General features: G+C 40.8%; 3 protein-coding genes across 7 annotated transcripts; 2 read left to right on the top strand and 1 right to left on the bottom strand.

Moving 5' to 3' along the window:
• The first annotated feature begins 182 nt into the window (after positions 1 to 182).
• Positions 183 to 3,371, top strand: LOC118412783 (glutaredoxin-related protein 5, mitochondrial-like). The gene is made up of 2 exons (XM_035815805.1): positions 183 to 536; positions 2,387 to 3,371. The coding sequence occupies exons 1-2, from the start codon at positions 263 to 265 to the stop codon at positions 2,569 to 2,571; spliced, it is 459 nt and encodes a 152-aa protein (XP_035671698.1). The 5' UTR covers positions 183 to 262; the 3' UTR covers positions 2,572 to 3,371.
• An 878-nt stretch (positions 3,372 to 4,249) lies between these two features.
• Positions 4,250 to 9,930, top strand: LOC118412587. Of its 3 annotated transcripts, none has more exons than XM_035815557.1 (5): positions 4,250 to 4,461; positions 5,019 to 5,334; positions 5,878 to 6,062; positions 6,611 to 6,771; positions 8,915 to 9,930. In XM_035815557.1, the coding sequence occupies exons 2-5, from the start codon at positions 5,033 to 5,035 to the stop codon at positions 9,113 to 9,115; spliced, it is 849 nt and encodes a 282-aa protein (XP_035671450.1). In that variant the 5' UTR covers positions 4,250 to 4,461; positions 5,019 to 5,032; the 3' UTR covers positions 9,116 to 9,930. The 3 variants fall into 3 exon arrangements, with proteins under 3 accessions (XP_035671450.1, XP_035671442.1, XP_035671434.1); XM_035815549.1 differs by having other exon boundaries at positions 5,009 to 5,334; XM_035815541.1 differs by having other exon boundaries at positions 4,251 to 4,461; positions 5,015 to 5,334.
• On the bottom strand, positions 9,689 to 16,758 carry LOC118412327. Of its 3 annotated transcripts, none has more exons than XM_035815135.1 (17): positions 16,631 to 16,758; positions 15,581 to 15,644; positions 14,981 to 15,137; positions 14,667 to 14,720; positions 14,185 to 14,381; positions 13,955 to 14,038; positions 13,700 to 13,755; positions 13,511 to 13,582; positions 12,990 to 13,170; positions 12,712 to 12,844; positions 12,261 to 12,425; positions 11,921 to 12,042; positions 11,608 to 11,718; positions 11,295 to 11,399; positions 10,870 to 11,037; positions 10,572 to 10,706; positions 9,689 to 10,414 (listed from the first exon to the last, which is right to left on the bottom strand). In XM_035815135.1, the coding sequence occupies exons 2-17, from the start codon at positions 15,632 to 15,634 to the stop codon at positions 10,346 to 10,348; spliced, it is 1,863 nt and encodes a 620-aa protein (XP_035671028.1). In that variant the 5' UTR covers positions 15,635 to 15,644; positions 16,631 to 16,758; the 3' UTR covers positions 9,689 to 10,345. The 3 variants fall into 3 exon arrangements, with proteins under 3 accessions (XP_035671028.1, XP_035671022.1, XP_035671036.1); XM_035815129.1 differs by lacking the exon at positions 16,631 to 16,758 and adding an exon at positions 15,991 to 16,567; XM_035815143.1 differs by lacking the exons at positions 13,511 to 13,582; positions 16,631 to 16,758 and adding an exon at positions 15,991 to 16,569.
• Between the last annotated feature and the right edge of the window lie 970 nt (positions 16,759 to 17,728).

Here is a 17,728-nt window from a genome sequence, read left to right as displayed (position 1 = left end):
CTCCGGTACATAATCTTCCGCCCTACCAATGTACACAAAATACACAATGTTAAAAAAAAAACTGACTGGATATTTGTACATACTACACTCATTAATGGTTACCAGGATGTAGCAGCATATGTCAATATTGCTTTCCAAATTTGCTCAATGGACAAAAATAGTTCTCACCGGATATGGCGGATGGAGGTGTTGTTCGGTCAACCTTCAAACGATCAGAAGTTTCTCACTGATGTAATAGCAGTAGTTTCGGGGTGAATGCAACATGAGTCGAGTTTTTCTCACCACAGCTAGGTTTCTGAGGACGCAGGGGGCTCGGTCGGCTTTCCTGCGGGCCCTGAGCAGTGAGGCAGCGGACACGGGGAGCCGGGAACACATCGACGGGCTGGTGAAGAAGGACAAGGTGGTGGTGTTTATGAAGGGTGTTCCACAGCAGCCCATGTGCGGCTTCAGTAACGCCGTGGTACAGATCCTCAGGATGCACGGAGTCGACAACTACTCCTCTTACAACGTCTTAGAAGACGAGAATCTTAGACAAGGTAAAGTTTGAAGACAGAAATCTGTGTGGCAATCGATTATAATAGAATCATACACCAGACGATTATTATTATTTTATAATCCAGCTGGATGACATGATTGTTAGTTATGCAAGTCAACGTCCTCGAGGTCATCTCAGCTCAGATTGGGAAGTATGTAACAGCGGGGCTTAAGCGCTGCCAAACTGACCACGCCAGTGGCTCTAGAGCTTTTGGTGTTGTGGTTTGCATGTTGGATTTGTAATCCGCCGACCCCGGTTCGATCCCGGATATCGGCATGTTTGTTTCTTCCTGTTCTTACTCGCCCCTCTATAATTCTACAATGGTTCCCACACCGGCCCTGTGAGTTAGGCACAATCTACATACAATTTTTCCCGATATTGGCGAGCCTACAACCATTTGCCGACAGCTTTTTTTCATCGTCTAGATGGAACTGCTATATCGCCATTACTATATCGGGAAAATTTCTCCCGAAAGGTCTGGACCATTCGTATGATACCTTACTGATACCTTAGCAGGGGTCCCCAACATCTTCTGCGCGCGTGTAGATGCTTCCCGAATTCGGGAAGGTCATTAGCATAAAACTATTGTTAACGCGGGCTCATTAGCATATAGCGCGGGACCAGCGGCATTTTGGCGCGGGAGAGAAAGATGGCAAAGGGAAAAGCTGTGCGCGCCATGGAGCCATGTAGAAACCGCCTTTCTTATAGTTATAAGTGTATGGTCAGAGGAGGAGATCCCAAAAGGACGCGGGATTCTTTGGTACACCCCGGTGTACAGGCTCTCCACCCTCCGCCACAGTCAGGGCAGTGAGAAAGAACGCTGCGTTCACTCTAGCCGGCCGCTGTCGTCTCTCCCTGTATCTCAATGGCCTCCTGCGCCCTACCCTTGCATGGCGTCTCATGTTTAAGGTCACGTGCATGAGATACAGAAAGAACATTACCTGATTGATAACGAGTGGAAAAGCTAGCGGCATTCCTGCCATTTTGAAATCCGAGGGATGTGTCACCAGAGGTCACGAATGTTCCGCGCCGCGGGTGTCCCGCGCTACCATTTGCAAAATGTGTTTAGATGCGCCCCGATATCGGCCCCGCCGATATCGGTAGATGGGGCTACATCGGGGAAAAATGTGTCTAGATCGGGCCTAACAGGCTGTAAATGTGCCACACAGTGAGTAACAGGCTAGCGGATGTGCCACACTGTGAGTAACAGACTAAGATATGCCACACAGGGATGTCGATCTCGGAGATTCGAGGACAAATCTTGAAAAGAAAAGGGGGAGTAGTGTAACAGTGGGGTTTAAGCGCTGCCAAACTGACCACGCCAATGGCTCTAGAGCTTTTGGTGTTGTGGTTTGCACGTTGGATTTGTAATCCGCTGACCCGGATGGCATGTTTGTTTCTTTCTGTTCTTACTCGCCCCTCTATAATTCTACAAGTACCATATATAGGCCGGGGGAGGGGCGTGTGAAAATGATGCCTACATGGTTATAACAGTGGAGCATAACATTATTACATGATTTCGATCCTTGGTGGTCTGGTGTTTTAATTACAAAAATTGATTACAGAAAAATTAGACTGTGAACATCTAATAAGATACATATATTGGAATGACCTTGTGTTTGTGTGAAGGTGCCAGCTGTGTATTAAATCCCAAAATAGATCTTCCACTAGCAAGACAGTATCCAAGTGCCAAAATAGTATTTAACTGCTTAGAGATTACCAGCTGTCAGTGGCTACTTTTGAAATACTGGACATGAATAAGGTACACTGTACCATGCCAGCTACTACACAAAAAGCTCCATGTTCATATCTAAATCTCACTGTAATTTTGACAACTGTTTGTATCTTCAGGTATCAAGGACTACAGTAGCTGGCCAACCATCCCACAAGTCTTCCTGAGCGGGGAGTTTGTGGGCGGCTGTGACATCTTACTGCAGATGCACCAGAACGGAGACCTGGTGGAGGAACTACAGAAGGTCGGCATCAGGTCGGCCCTGCTGGACAAACAACCAGACACAGACAAGGACAAGCAATGACCTGGAGATATAGACCTGGAGATGTCTCCTGGTACAATCAGGGGTGGCATCATTGCAGAAATGGACTGGAACATTATAGAACATTGGGGCGGCCATTTAGGAGTCATTATAGCAACTGTGTGATGTCAACACTTGCCTACACAGAAACAAACAAGGCTTCAGCATTTTACTAACCTGACATCCAACCATGTTCAGCTTGTATCTGCTGCCAAAAAGGCAGTCAGAAATTGAGTGGACAAGAGCCAATATGGATGGATGTCAAGTGTTTCATGTTAATCGATTTGTTATTAGATACAACATATGCATGTAATGTTACTTATAAATTTTGATGGTTATCTGGAACTTGAATAGCTGAATGTACTGTGTACATTCAAGATAAGTAGAAACTGCTAAGGGTGGCAGTTGTGATTTTTTAAACAATCTTACTGCTACTAGGTTGTGCTGGCTTCAAAACACAAGGTGATTGGTCTATGAATATGAATATTAAACTTAAAATTTCCTGCCAAGTTGACTTTACTCTATTCATTCAATCTTCCTCATCTCAGCTCATTTCTTTGTATCATTACACGTACTGCCTTCCAGATGTTGTATTTGCCATGGAGGAAAAATTCCATAAGGTATGATTTGTTCTAACTTTTCACATAGAAAGGTTAGTTGTAAAGCTGTTTTTTATGTTGCTGTTGCTGTCAACTATTGATATGACAGTTCAAGTGATCACAAGATAGTTCGATTTAATCTTGCTTCATACTCACTGTTATCATTTGTACCATATGGGCAATAAATCTGAATTTGAAGTTAAACTGCACTGCAGTTGAATTGCTGTGCCTATATAGTGTTGGGTAATGTAGGCTGGATTGGAAACTGATAGATTAATTTTTTATAAAACACTGGCTGGCTGACACCCTTTGGTTGTCTATACTCCTTGACCAGCTTTAATACTATCTTATACTACTGCTGAGAAATCTGCCTGGAGATTAAGGTTTTTGCCACTTCTCACACCAGGGCTTACCTGTCCTCTTTTTTATGTGTGGGTGCTTTGTGCTCAAGGTGGTTTGTTGTCAAACATTATTAACATTTAAAGCTTGACATAGAATCTATGAGGGACTGCCTTTGCCAACTGTAGCATGCCTAAATTGGGATTAGAATTCCAACAGTGGGCAGAAATTTAAGCTCTTAGCCCAGAAGGGGGATTGCTACTCACTGGAGAATGAAGAAATGCAAATCTGCAGTGGTGATTTTTGATCAGCTTTTCTACAGGATGTTTTGTTGGTGCACCTGCATGTATACTTTTTTGGTCAACTGTAGTGTTAATCATTTATCTTGGCCTATGATCACAGAAAGTTACAGTCTTGAAAGACAAGACTTTATATATGCAACATATTACCAGTACTATGTGCTTGCACTGTTAAATGTAAGTTTGGTGCTAATTTTGGAATCAATGATTTTAAAAGTAATAAAAGTAGTAAAAGCTTCTATTCAACTCCTAGGACTGTGTTGAATTATTATTATAAACCTTCATTTATCCACACAAGTTTGCAGTTTTAGGAGAAAAGCATCTAGAAAACCGGCACTAGAATATTCTCGTTGAACACAGTGAACGACGTGTTCACAGCGACGCCTTGCGATTTAAACAAATAATGCAAGAAAGTGGCTGCAATAATATTCTTCATCGCTAGGAGGCTCTGAAGCAATCTGTTCGGTTGACAGATAATCGAACTGGTATTCTTCTGAGAGCAGAATCCGAAGCAGGGACAAGGCAAGCATTGTCTATTTTAGAGATGAAAGAACATGATTTATCGCAAAAACCAGTCTTTGTTCTTGTAAATGCTAATCAATACTCAGTCCATCATCAAACGGCTACGTTTCAGTAACGCAGACGGCTGTGAAAAGGTCAGTTCAGCATTCGTAATTTTGCAGACAGGTTTGTGAACATAGCGTTATATACAGGACATCTTAACGTTTTTATTTACAATTTCTAGATCGTATATTATACTATGGATTCGGCATGAGCATCTTTGTAGAACGGTGAAGCTATCAGACCAAGGAGGTTAACCAGACCTAACAAGCAGTTGGCCGACGGTATATCAAGGCAAATGATGCACGAGTGTTATAATCCATGGCGAAAAGGCAGGGTGCACTTATCATTGAAAATCCGGGGGTAATGCCAGATCAGGGTTGACGTTCTATCCAATTTTGTTGTCGAATCGAAACAAGAAACCTGACTCAACTGATTCAGCAATACTTTTTTTTTCCTTTTGACAAATTATGTATCTCCATGTACATGTGGTTGTAATGAATGGCTGGAAATTAACGTATTCAAATAAGGGCACATTTAATTTGGAGACTAAATCTTATTAGGCTGTTAAAGATTTGCTGCAGGTTCAGATCATTTTTATGACATATCCTACCACTGACCAATGCCCCGCTCCTTTTACCTTCCTAGCCAGACTAAGCTAGCACCATGCCGCACAGACCTGTCCAAGATTCCGAGATCCAAATCCACCTGGCGGATTCCACCCAGAAGCCCAACTTCTCACAGCGGATATCAAACTTTGTTCGGGACAAGGGCAACATCAGTTTGATCATCACGTTTGCCGTGACAACCATCGCCCTTACGCTGTTCCTGCTGGTCCAGGATGTGTCGGGGAAACAGGTGGTCAGCTACTTCCTGTCCGGAGGGCTGTTTGGGTTCGCAGGTGGCTTCACTAACTGGTTGGCAGTGGTCATGCTGTTCACCAGAATCCCAGGGGTGTATGGGAGTGGGTAGGTATGGTTAGGGCCTTCTAGTCTGATGGCCTGCTGTGTTCAGCTTTGGCTTGGCCAAAACAATACCTATTGGAGAAATAAGTGCAGTCTTGAAAATATAACGTTGCACAAAAACTAGATGAGTAACAAAGCATAATGTATACTGACTATGTATTTTAAATCCAGTGCCCATATTTTCATGCTGAGAACAGGAATACATTTTTTGAGCTCTGTTTATTCCTGCCCTGATGTATGTTCTTGATATAAAGTGCTGTAAAGGTTATGTACTGCATGTTAATTGAATCATATGATTATGATTAATTTCAACTAAGAAATGTCATTTTGACTGTCATAAGTGTTGGTTTCTATTTTAATCATACAAATGTACTTGTTTGTGTACATTGCTATGGGCCATTGGTGGCAAGGTGACAGGAAATATAGATTGATAAGAGAAAAATACATGCCTGTCCATCCAAATTTTTACATGATACACATACTGTAATATATCCTTTCTGGTACCAAAAGGTTACAAAAAGAATGAGTATGAGGTTTTTTTCCCAGTGTGATTCCAAACCGCTACCGTGAGATCCGTGCGAAGGTGAAGGAGGTGATCATGGAGATGTTTTTTGATGAGGAGTTTCTGGAGAAGTACCTGTCCCACAAACTCATGGAGGTCGCCAACAATGTGGACATGAAGGCCAAGGTCGGGGAGATCGTCCACTCCAAGACTGTGGACCGGCTCATCGGTAGTACAGCAGGATTTGTATCTGTGGTAGTACAACCTGGTAACCCTTTTTCATGGCAGGACTCTCCTGCTTCACAGCCAGGCTGTTACAGCTTACAAATATTTACTTAGTTCAAGCTCCCGCTGGAACCAATCCTGAGGTCTTCCTCCAATGCACTTGGTCCTCCATAGCCCTTTGTTACTCTTTAACTTTCAAGTCCTATAGCTATAGCTAATAAACTCAAGTGTCAGTTGGTCAATAAAAAGGCTTCTACTGTACTTAGCATAAGGAGTTTCTGTCCACTGTGTGATTAAGTTTGCAATTGTTTGGAAGAGCAAATATTCAAAATTTCTATCATCAAAGAAGTTACTATGAAGTATGATGGATCAAAACTCTCAGTACTTAGCTTCTGTGGAACCAAACTGAATTACCAGTACATGTGTGTTATTATTGCCACTACAAAGATGACAAGCAGCAGGGGATACCGGTAAGTTTTAGGGGTAGTGATGCTACTGTCTTTAATAGTGGAGGTTTGTTTTCTTATTAGTTATTGTTGAATGTTGTGACAGATGAGAAGCTGGCATCTCTGGGCACCACTCCTGAAGGACAGCTCATCCTGAAGATGGGCGTGGACCCAAAGTCCCTCAAACCCATGATCAAACCCTTCCTGCAGGGGTTTGGAGAGGACCTGGCTCCCATGATCAAGGAAACACTCAGTGATCCCATGCAGGTAAGGGCCTCACTGGATTATTTAGAAGTAAGACTTAAACCCTCTTTCTCAGTTTCCAACAAATTTTAAAAAATGCTGCTAATGAAGAGACTCATTTTAAAGTTCTTCGAGTCCTGTGTGAGTTGATTGCTGTTTTTCATCAAATGATAGCATTGATAGATTTAGCAATACTAGAAACATCTATACATTTAAGACATTTGCCAGCATTTTTTCTGACTTCCCAGTTTTATACAGAAAATCACACATTGTTTGTAAAAAGAATTCTTCTAGTACTAGGAACATGTTCAGGGACAGCTTAGAATAAAGTCTGTCCCTCCATTTTGGATTGCACTGATTTTTGCTTAGAAGATTTTTGCGTTTCGTCGCCCTCTGGCGACGAAACGCAATGTATTGGGTTTTACCTTCAGTGGGTGCTTCGATGATGGATGCTTGGTGCTTGGTTTGGTTCAAGAGGGTCTGCATGGGGAGTTCCGACAACGATTTACGCTGAATTTAAAAGAACCCCCTACGTATTACGCTAAATCAAGGAAGGCAATTACGCTAAATTTGGTCGCCTCGCTACGAATTACGTAGATAAGATGGTTTTCCCTACGAATTACGGGAAATAAAATTGGCTGCCTACGCCTTACGTAAAAGAGCATGCAGACCCTCGTTCAACACGACCGCATGCAACTGCTACAACTGTATGTTCGGAAATACCATTGCATTGTGGTTTCGGACTTCAATATCCTGGAAAATGGCCATATAACATCTATTCCACAAGATTGCACAAGAAAAAAAATGATTTTATCAAGAAAGCGACCGAAAATCGACATAAATAATACTATGTAGTGAGGTTAAAGCATAATGTACACTCAGATGTAAGACACGTGACAACTTAGCTCAATCGGTAAAGTCATACTCCTTCAGATCCGAAAGTCCCTGGTTCGAAACCGAGAGTGGATTTTTTTCTTTTTAAATATTGAAGATAATATATAAATATTCTATTTATTTATTGATATTATACTTGTATATATCATTTTTTATTTATTCTAGTATTCATTTTATATATGCAAGGCCTTTGTCTTATGAACAGGACTTCATAGATTCCAAACCCGGCATTCGAATTTTTCTGTTCATAGTAATGGAAATACCGTGCAGCGGCTCCTATGCGCGGTAAGATGATTCTCGCAAAACACTCGCCACTAAACTACTATTCATGATGTAAACAGAGGCTCTTGATGTTGTTTGCATGAAACTCCATCAAAAACAGCGATCCTTTCTTACAGTAGCAAATGCTTCATTGTTCAGTATCGACTTCATTCAGAAGTTTTCAGACAACACGGATGTGGAAAGTCACACCGCTCGACACAAAAGTATGGAAATTTTCATGAATATTAGCAAAATTATCCAGGAAAACAAGGAAGAAATGTTGTAAATGCGGAAACCAGTATAATAGAGATGAGGCAGCTGTTAATTGGTTTGGATATTTGTTTGACATTTGGTAGTCAATTTAGATAGAATCTTGTCACAGTGCTGATGGTGCTTTTTCAAGTGTACATAAGTACCTGAGTATATTGATAGATTTTATAATGAACTTATTGTACATTTAAAATAAAGTTGTAAGCCAAGACCAGCTATTAAACAGTACTCCTTTCCAAAATAACAATTTTTCTTATAGACGCAACAGCCCTTGAGTGACTTTTTCTAACAGATTTTACTTCAAGAAAAAGACAGTTCACACTCATAAACGTAGACGAAACGCCAGCTTTTTTTAAAAGCACTTGTTTTTGTACAGAATGTAGCACAATGCCGGTAAAGCCCACTGGGACAGGTGTGGTGAGGGTAATGTTGCTATCAGCCAACTCCGCAACCCAGAATACAGAAGTGGTTGCCATGGTGATGAGAGATAAACCTGAATAAAGGATTTGGGTCAGGCCAATCTCTTTGCTGTTAAAAACATGCAGAGCTTGAAATACTTCTTTAGATTACCTTCAACACAAATAACAAAAAACATGATGGTGTAAGTATTGCAGTTGATAACTTGGGCTCTTGCTATTTCAAAAGCATCAAAATTCTTTACCATCAATTGCAGTCTTTTCAGCCTGCAAAATTTTGTGTGGATGTGGATGTTTCAGGCTGAAACAGTGTCTGTATTTTTCAGGTCATTGATGTGAGCAAGCTGCGCAAAGAGATGGAGAAGTACATGAACTCTCGCATGGAGACGCTGACGGAACAGCGTGTCACATCTCTACTGGAGGCCGTCATCCGACCGCATCTCGGCTGGATCATCGTCTGGGGCTGTGTCTTTGGAGGGCTGATCGGGATTATCACACAAGCTGTAGGACTGGCACCAAGTTACTAATTACTTAACTTTACTACTTACACAAGTGTGCAATGTGCTAGGGATGGTAGTTCTGCAAAACTGAAAACCTTGTTGGCCAATGTTCATGTTTCACCAGAGCACTAGTCTTAAGAGAGTACTGTATTGGCCAGGCACCAACTTACCAGCGCTCTCACTTCCTACACTGATGTGCAATACATGTACCCTTACATTACTGTGTAATAATAATGCTGTGTTAGAATGGTAGAACCAAATATGTGCACAATGAAATATCAAAAAGCACAGTGCTATATTAAGCCAGATAGCTCAATTAGAAGTGCTTTAATATGTAGTTAGCACCACCATAGCTCCTCTGGCTTGTCAGCAGGGGTTTCCCATGTGCAGTGTGAGGGTTTTGAGTCATTTTGATCTCAGCTTGTTAGTATAATATATCCACCAAAGTTGCATAGCTGTTACCATTTTTAACAGGTCTAACCTAGATGTATCATTCTAACCAGGTCTTGCCAAGCCACTTGACTGCCAGATAGATCTATAGCTGAAGCAGCACTAAATGATAAGATTAACATATACTCTGTAATACTAACTACCATTGAGTTTTGATGTGTATAACTTTATCAAACTCCTTGCTCTGACATTGTTAACATATTATCTATGCCATGAAATGGATTTATAGTACAGTCTGTGTTTGTAGCTAGCCTGCATGGAAACGTACATTTCTACTAGACAATTTCTGTGTAAGGAAGTCAAACCAGCATGAGGTGGACTATCAGAAGGCTCTTTTGACAGGCAGAAAATGAAAAAGGAAGAAAATGAAACAAAACTACTAACCTGAAAAACTTCACCAGTATTTTGAATAATATCTGGTCTTTCCCTTAACAGATACAAAGTGATATGATAGTGAATAGGAATATATGACATATGTATCATTAAGTCTTCCTAATAGCAGTATATATTGTAAAAGAAACACTATGCTGCATTTTCCTGAACATTTATCATAAGGTTGATGGTACTTTCCATCAGTTATATGTATATATGACTAACCTGATTGTACATAAAAGCAGATCTGCATTGACTGTACAAATAAATACTAGTAGTCTAGTAGTAGATTGATTAACCACAAACATTTGAAGTCCACTTTGCATGAACCTCAGAAATTAGTGTACATTAAAAATCTTGACCTTAGAAGTATTTTATAAACTAACAAATACCCCTAGATGATTCTTAAAGAATGACAGTTCAAGATGTTTCTCCCTAAACCCAAGGATCTCCATCCAGGATTACTTGGCTGAACCAGTCATCTTCAAGTGCAGATGCATCAATCTAGGGATAAAGGAATGCAAACTTTACAATGGCCATCAGATGAAGTCTTTCAAATCAGTTGAATTAGATTTAATAGATCTATCTTGCCATATTTCAACAAATAGTGATATAACTGAAGTAAATTTTCAAAAGCAATCATAGATATGACAGGACTCACCTTGTCTAAGCTGAAAGCTGTTTGTCCAGCATCACCACAGATGTCTGCTGCCACTATGCCATGAGAGTTGTCCTGTGGTACAACATCTAGAAGTCCCACAGACTCAGTCAAGTCAGGGCTGCTCCAGTCTTCATCCTAGGCAGTAAAAGTACCGTCATAAGAACTCTACTTTTTTAATGCATCACATGTATCTGTGTTTCTTACATTCTGACAACCTTAAACATGGTAGGCTTTTCCAACAATGTTGTTTTTTTCTTGTAAAATTGATATGTTGAACTATGTAAGCCCCAGCTTGTACCAGTATCTGAGAGTGAAGTTCCATGGCTGGATCCAAGACAGGTTGAGAATTTGAAGGTTCAGTATAGGTTGATTCTCTGGGAACTGCCAACTGTTGGGTATCCGATGCTGTAGATGTATGTGAGTTCTGCAGTGGAGAGGATGCTGGTAGTTCAGCACTTGAGACAACCTGCAAAATCCAGAATTTAACAAACTGTAACTGTACACATTGCATCAGACTACTGCAACAGAAGGTCATTCCTAAGACAATATGAAAATCCTTAACTATGATCTAGGAGAAATTGATTTCCTTGATAAGTGCTTTTAAGTCTGTATGCTATGTATGATGCTTGTTTTCTAATCACTAGTTGTTCAAGTTGCCCTCCCATATTGTCATTCAAATTCAAAGAAGAGAAGTGCTTTTTCATGCAAGAGCATCATGTCTACCTGGCTGTGTCTGACCCTGTCTGGTGGAGTGACTTGGTACTTGTCAGCAGCTATGTCCCACAGTCTGGCAGACACAGCAGTAGCCAGCTCTCTGCTATCCTCCACCTGGATACCAAGTATCAAATTGTCATCAACAGTTACTGCACTTCTCATTTGTGTCCCTTCCTTACACAGATAAAATTGTTATCCAAGCTTCAGCAAAACAACTGGTCCTTAGGCTTTTGTTGGTTCTGTATTGGGCAATTGTGTGTTGAGGTATTAGTAGGCAAGAAAAGGCAAGGAAACCTAACAATATGATGAAGCTTCCACATACCTGGACAGCAGCAAAGCACCTGTTCCTGAAGCCATCATCAGTGCTGTACCTCAGGACAGTCTGCATAGCATCAGCAATGTGGGGAATGGCCTTCTCCATAACTACTTGTTTCTGAAAGAGGAAAAAGATAATGTTCTTATATTGATGAATGTTATTTCAGCACTATCTGACTATAGACACACAGAATAAGATGATATATCAGAAGTACTAACTGATAAATGTCATTTCAGCACCAAGGACAAGGATATTCTTGTGAAAGTTTTGTTTGTGGAGTGATCAATATAGTAGTCATATGTTTTTAATCAAGAGTTACCTCTCTCATGTCAGCATGGTTCTTCAGCACCTTGTTCAGGGCACTGTGGGCTGCTCGGGAGAACTTCCCCCTCTGGTCTGTGCCCAGCTGACCAAGTTCTCTCCTCAGCACAGACAACAGATCTGCAAACACACAGTAGATGACACATGGAAGGGATGATGTGACATGTTCTTACAGCTTGTTCATACCAACTATATTTTCTTTGTCCATTAAATTCTTGCCTTATTATGTGTATCTTGTTTACAAACCAAGGACCAGCACCAAAACTATTATCCACTTGTTAAAGGTAATGTCAGCCATCCATACATAGACTTAGTTAACCTCCAACAAGCAGTCTTACCTATTTGCTGGGTGGTGGTGAGGACACATGTACTGGGCAGCTCCAGGAGTAGGAACAGTTGTAACACATGAGATGGGCCCTGCCCCTCACCTTGCCCCTGGTGAGACTGACTCTGTGCTGCTGCTGCTGTCTCCAGTTGGAAGGTACTGTCTGGCCAGGCAATGCCTTTACACACAGCAGAAAAATTCAAAACACATGCCAAGGTGATTCAGGTCTGACATGTATAAATGTATCTGTAAGCTTTTATAGCTGACTTATGGTTCACTAGTTGCATAGGACTTTCCTTACATTACAGTGCCAACTTATTTCAATCCCATAGTGGTATAGTTAAGAGGTACATGTAGTACCAGTCACCACATCTAATCCCCCATTTACAAAAAAATACCCCCCAAAGTGCTACAGGCATAGTTTTGGAACTTCTATATACATGTATTATTGTAATCATCATCACCTTCCTGTTTACTTTGAGTCAGCTCCCCTGCCAGCCTGAGTCCATAGTCCTCCCACCTGACCAGGTGAGACACAGGTAGGGGGCATTTCTCATGTACGAACAAGGGCACACCTGCTGGGCCATAAGTGTACAGCTAGGGGGGGAGCAACATAGTCATGCCAAAGAATTTAATACCTCAATCAATCTTCATCTTGCCTGCCCACCCATTTGATTTCCTGCAAAACAAAGTTGAAACTGAAGAAATTGAATTGGTATGACAGTGAGAAAGTAGAAGTCACCTGTACAGACTTGCACCAGTGATTAGACAGGAGAGTGCTGTCCACAGGAGGGGTGACAGCTGCTGCCACACACAGCTGAACTCTGACCTCTGTGCTGTCAGGCAGCCTGACAGGACTCAGCATCACTTTGGACCCTGCCCGAGGTCTGATCTTCTTCTCCCAGTCTGGGATCTCAGCAGGACTAGGTAAGGAACAGGAAAGTCATAGCTATATTCTATCTGTATTTAAAAATAATATGCATATTGCGGTATTGCTTGTAAGTTTTTGTAGATCAAATGTAAAACACCTGCAAAATAAAACTATAACACAACACATGTACATTGCATACAAGATATTACATTTTTTCTATAGTGATCATTAAACATTATGCCATTCCATTCATGCATTCTTTTACAGTCAAAAGTATGATTTCATATATAGGTTTTGCACTGATTGAACACAACTGGCAATACACTTTTTCTGAGTGTTGCTATCTAAGTCAACAGTAGATTATAAAGATAGTACATTTGTAGCATACTTACCAGAGGTAATGATCAATGTCAGTTAGCAGTTTTCTCTGTCCAATGGATGTCCTAAAGTTACTTCTGTTTGGTCTAAAAGAGAGGTTGATATTTTTGTCATCTACTTATACAACATGTCATTAAATATAGATATGACAGAATGCAATTATTACTATGCACAAAATACAAAGTTTGCTTTCATGTACTTACAGGTACTTCACAGTTGATGACTGTTCATCCAAACCACGTTGGTACTCCAGAGAAACCTGTGGCAGAAGTCAAAACACACTTTTCATTCCAACAAGGGAGAAACCTGTCAGTAAATACCCCATGCAGCAAATTGGAACTGCTACACGTATATGATTATGTAGAAGTAGAGATAAACTTTATCACCATTATTTGATGCTATATACCAAATATTTCCATTCAAAATCCATAGTATTCAAAACATGATATATCACAGACCTCTGGACTTAGTATGTGAATCCTGTGGAAGAAGGCAGAGATGGCCTGGCACTCAGATAGCACGCTCATCCTACTGTACAAAACCTGTGGAAAGAAATGGTACCTGAGTGGAAAATTAGGTGGTGGTACTTTGCATGTTAATATAAAAAGAGAGAGTCCAGAACCTTGGTGTAATAACATTGAGGGCGGCAAGGAGACAAATGACATGTACACTAATACTTCTAAGGCACCTTGAACTGCACAGAGAATCCCTGCCATCCTGAAGGCACTTTCTTGATAACTTCTCTGACAGAGACATCCTCTGGACCAGCCCCCAGGGTAGCGATACATCGCCTTGTCCTGCCTTCTTCACCCACCAGGTCTGACCACAGACAATACTCCTCTGGGCTGTAGGCCTGGGAGTGGCTCACCACTTTGTGTAACTTGTCTGAAGGACACATTGAACAATATCATACATAATGTTTCATTTGTAGAGATGCTTTACATTAGAATTACATGTATATATTAACAGTTTGATCAGTCTGGCAGGTCTGTAGAGAATAGAATGCCTTTTCTACAACCTAGAGTTTCTAACCAATGTTTCCTTTGTAGACATGCTTTATGTGAATGTTGAATTTTTTAAAGTAGGATAGGTGTTCCACTTCTTGTCTTTCAGGGACCTATCTGGTTACAAGTTGACGACATGAAAACAAATTGACATGGTTTTGATTACCTGTCACAAAGTTCTTGAGATGAAGATGGTTGATCCATGGACCAGTCATGGCAGCTGTAGGAAGATAGGAAAGGCAACTGAGGGCCCACAAGACATTGTACTGTTTTCACAGCACCCTAATATGTTCTTGGAAAGTAGAAAACTATATAAAATATTTGTTGCTTTATTGTTGCCATACAATACCAGTTAGAATTTGCTCATGATTACAACTTTGTGATATCAAATTTAGAAAAAAAGTTGTGTCCCATTTTACATCCTACCAAATTGATATTGATCTTCTGGGAGAGTATAAAAAAATCCCTGGGCCCATGTACCTCTGATGATGAACCACGTCAAGTCTGTCCCCTGGAGTCTGACTTCATCTGACTGTAGGTACACCTGTACTGACAACTGGTCTGTCCTGGCTGTGGGGTGATGGTTATGTCTGCTGCTGTGCTGAACTTGTCTTATGATGAACGCTTGTTCCACCATCTATGGAACAGATATGAACATATTGATGATAAAAGACAAAAAATACAACAATAATGTATGTACTAATATTGTTAAGTATATCAACACAAAGAACATTGATCAGCAAGAATTGATTTCATGAAAATGGAAATTGGATGACATACCCATAGAAGTATTACACTAGTCCATGAACAGTGAGGTCACACTAAGTAGTTCACCCTGCAGGACAACTCTTTTAATATCATTCAGGCTTTTCATTGACATTATGATTTTTTATGATGATCTGAATCCCTAGCAACTATGTTGGAATATAGCAGCAGCGTGTTGGCATGCATAGCATGTACTCCAAAAGGGTGCAAACGACACCGCATGAAAATCATGTACACTGTCATCTTTATATACAACATAATATAAGTTACAGTGTGGTTCTAAGTTACCAACTACCCCTCATCTCACTGTCTTACCTGGATCATTGCTTCCAACAGCGTATGAGGTGGTAACATCTTGGGTTCTTCCATGTTGTCGTCTCTGTAACGTTACACTTACAGTTACCCAAAGCCACCTTTCATTTAGCCCTGAGGACGCTATGATATATCATATCAGGGCTACCTTTCATTTTGGAGTAAGTTTATGAAATTGCAAATAACAAAATTATTAAAAATTATAGCGCTAGCTGTTGCCACACAGAATCCCACAAACCTACATATACTTCATACTTGGGTATAACAAGTTATAGCATAGTTTGGGCACACTTGCATTCGCAAGTGGCAGCCAATGATAACGTTACGTATCGGAGCTCATAACATTTGTAAACAAAAAACGTCGTCTGCTAAGAGACTGAGAAACGCCTTTTCTGAGCAAACCGCTATCCTACCAACATATTCTGCAAGTTTTGCGCCCCCTTCAACGTCTCTGCCTCTCCAGGGAAGGTAAAAAATTTTCCTCGGGAAGTTTCAGGCCAAGTACTCAATTCTGCTCAATATTTTCTCGTATTTCCAAGACGAAAGCGACGGCAACTTTTCAACTTTGCCGCCATCTTTACCCTGCGCAGAACGGATGCGCGAAGGAGGTGGGCGTGGTCTTATCACGTGACCCTCATTTCCGGCACAAAAGGCGGCAATTTCAAATCAGACGTACAATTATGCTGATGTCAAGATTGCTCTTTCATATGATTTAACATCAGTTGCCGTTTATCGGTTTATGAAATAAATCGATTTCATTTTATGCCGTCATTGAAATAAAATTTAAAGTCATCAGGCTTAGAGGGCTATTCATTTGACATATCAAAGTGTTTATGATGAAACTTCAACTGGGATTAAAGTTTCCTTTCATCTTAAAATATACATTTTCCCAAATCATACATACATGGATAAATTATTGTGTGTGGTCCATGAGTATTTTAAAAATTGGTATGTAATTTGATACATGTAACATGCAATGTCCTTACATCCATGCACAGATCTGTACGTTATATAACGTTACACATGAAGTGACTCATCAAGCATGTCTCCTACCTTTAGTCAAATATACACTCACTGAATTGTTGAGTTGGAAGCTTCCATCTGGCTCCACACAGGTAGGCAACGTGATGGTCCCAATTTGTCATCACCCTCCAATGTTGAGGTCATTATACCACAAGCAGCCCGATGGCATGTGCTTAGGGCTGGGTATCGGTACAGCGTACCGGTACAAAACCGGTTTTCCTTATTGGACCGGTCCAGAAAAACCGGACCTGAAAAAATTAGGTGGACCGGATGTTGGACCGATTAGAAAATTAACAGATTATTTTATAAGACATTCACACGTTTTGGCGCTTGCAGGTGGAAGAAAATAACAAGAGTGAAGTAGAGTAGAGTTTGTAGTAATTTCTACCAAGTTTTACAGCCAAACGTACAGGTGCAGTTAGCGTTGTAGGATTTTAAAACGCCAGTATAAGTCTAATACTCCCCCAAACAGATTTCATTGTAGTGAAATGGACCATTGGTATGAGTCATACTGAATCAGGTCCAGGTTCAGGTCCGGACCTGGACCTGATCCTTTGGACCTGAACCGGACCTAGACCTGAATTTTCTGTACCGGTACCCAGCCCTACATGTGCTGTTAGTACATTTATGCAAGCCTATACCTTTATCTTCAAATGTACCTGGTTTGCATTGCATTCCACTTTTTCATGAAGTTGACGATCTTAATCTGATGTGACAACATCTAGCATTGGGATTAAATTAATATACTGTAAATGCATTTAAATTTTCGGGGATTCAATTTCACGGTAGCGGGAAAAAGGACTTTTCATGGCGGTTTTAAGTTCGCGGTAGCACCATGCATTGTAGTCTCTTACTGCCAAAGAAAAATGTGGTGGTTTTAAGTTCGCGGTGAAGCGGCCACCGCAAAAGTTTCTCCATTTACAGTATTTCATTTGTCTTTAATTCAAATGATGTGCAACATTTTCCAGGATGTTACATGACCTATGGATAGCAGGTATACTTCAGAAGTGACAATTTCTTCCGTGTGACATTCCATGGTGCTGGATCACTGACAGGCATGTTACAGTTTGCTATCCCTTTTCATGGGCGTAACTATAGAGCCTGGTAACCAGGTTAGCTGCTACACAC

Source organism: Branchiostoma floridae, chromosome 1, assembly GCF_000003815.2.
Source record: "Branchiostoma floridae strain S238N-H82 chromosome 1, Bfl_VNyyK, whole genome shotgun sequence".
In the NCBI taxonomy this organism is placed as follows: domain Eukaryota; kingdom Metazoa; phylum Chordata; class Leptocardii; order Amphioxiformes; family Branchiostomatidae; genus Branchiostoma; species Branchiostoma floridae.
This window is presented reverse-complemented; position numbering and strand designations above follow the sequence as displayed.

What these genes read in the sequence shown, in the direction of transcription:
- LOC118412783 (XM_035815805.1), top strand. Translation starts at nt 263, where the DNA reads ATGAGTCGAGTTTTTCTCACCACAGCTAGGTTTCTGAGGACGCAGGGG. An exon ending in AGACGAGAATCTTAGACAAG is followed by an intron (nt 537 to 2,386) that starts GTAAAGTTTGAA and finishes TTGTATCTTCAG; the next exon opens with GTATCAAGGACTACAGTAGC.
- LOC118412587 (XM_035815557.1), top strand. Translation starts at nt 5,033, where the DNA reads ATGCCGCACAGACCTGTCCAAGATTCCGAGATCCAAATCCACCTGGCG. An exon ending in CCAGGGGTGTATGGGAGTGG is followed by an intron (nt 5,335 to 5,877) that starts GTAGGTATGGTT and finishes TTTTTTTCCCAG; the next exon opens with TGTGATTCCAAACCGCTACC. An exon ending in CACTCAGTGATCCCATGCAG is followed by an intron (nt 6,772 to 8,914) that starts GTAAGGGCCTCA and finishes TGTATTTTTCAG; the next exon opens with GTCATTGATGTGAGCAAGCT.
- LOC118412327 (XM_035815135.1), bottom strand. Translation starts at nt 15,634, where the DNA reads ATGGAAGAACCCAAGATGTTACCACCTCATACGCTGTTGGAAGCAATG. An exon ending in TCTCAAGAACTTTGTGACAG is followed by an intron (nt 14,382 to 14,666) that starts GTAATCAAAACC and finishes TGTGTCCTTCAG; the next exon opens with ACAAGTTACACAAAGTGGTG. An exon ending in TTCACATACTAAGTCCAGAG is followed by an intron (nt 13,756 to 13,954) that starts GTCTGTGATATA and finishes CTTCTGCCACAG; the next exon opens with GTTTCTCTGGAGTACCAACG.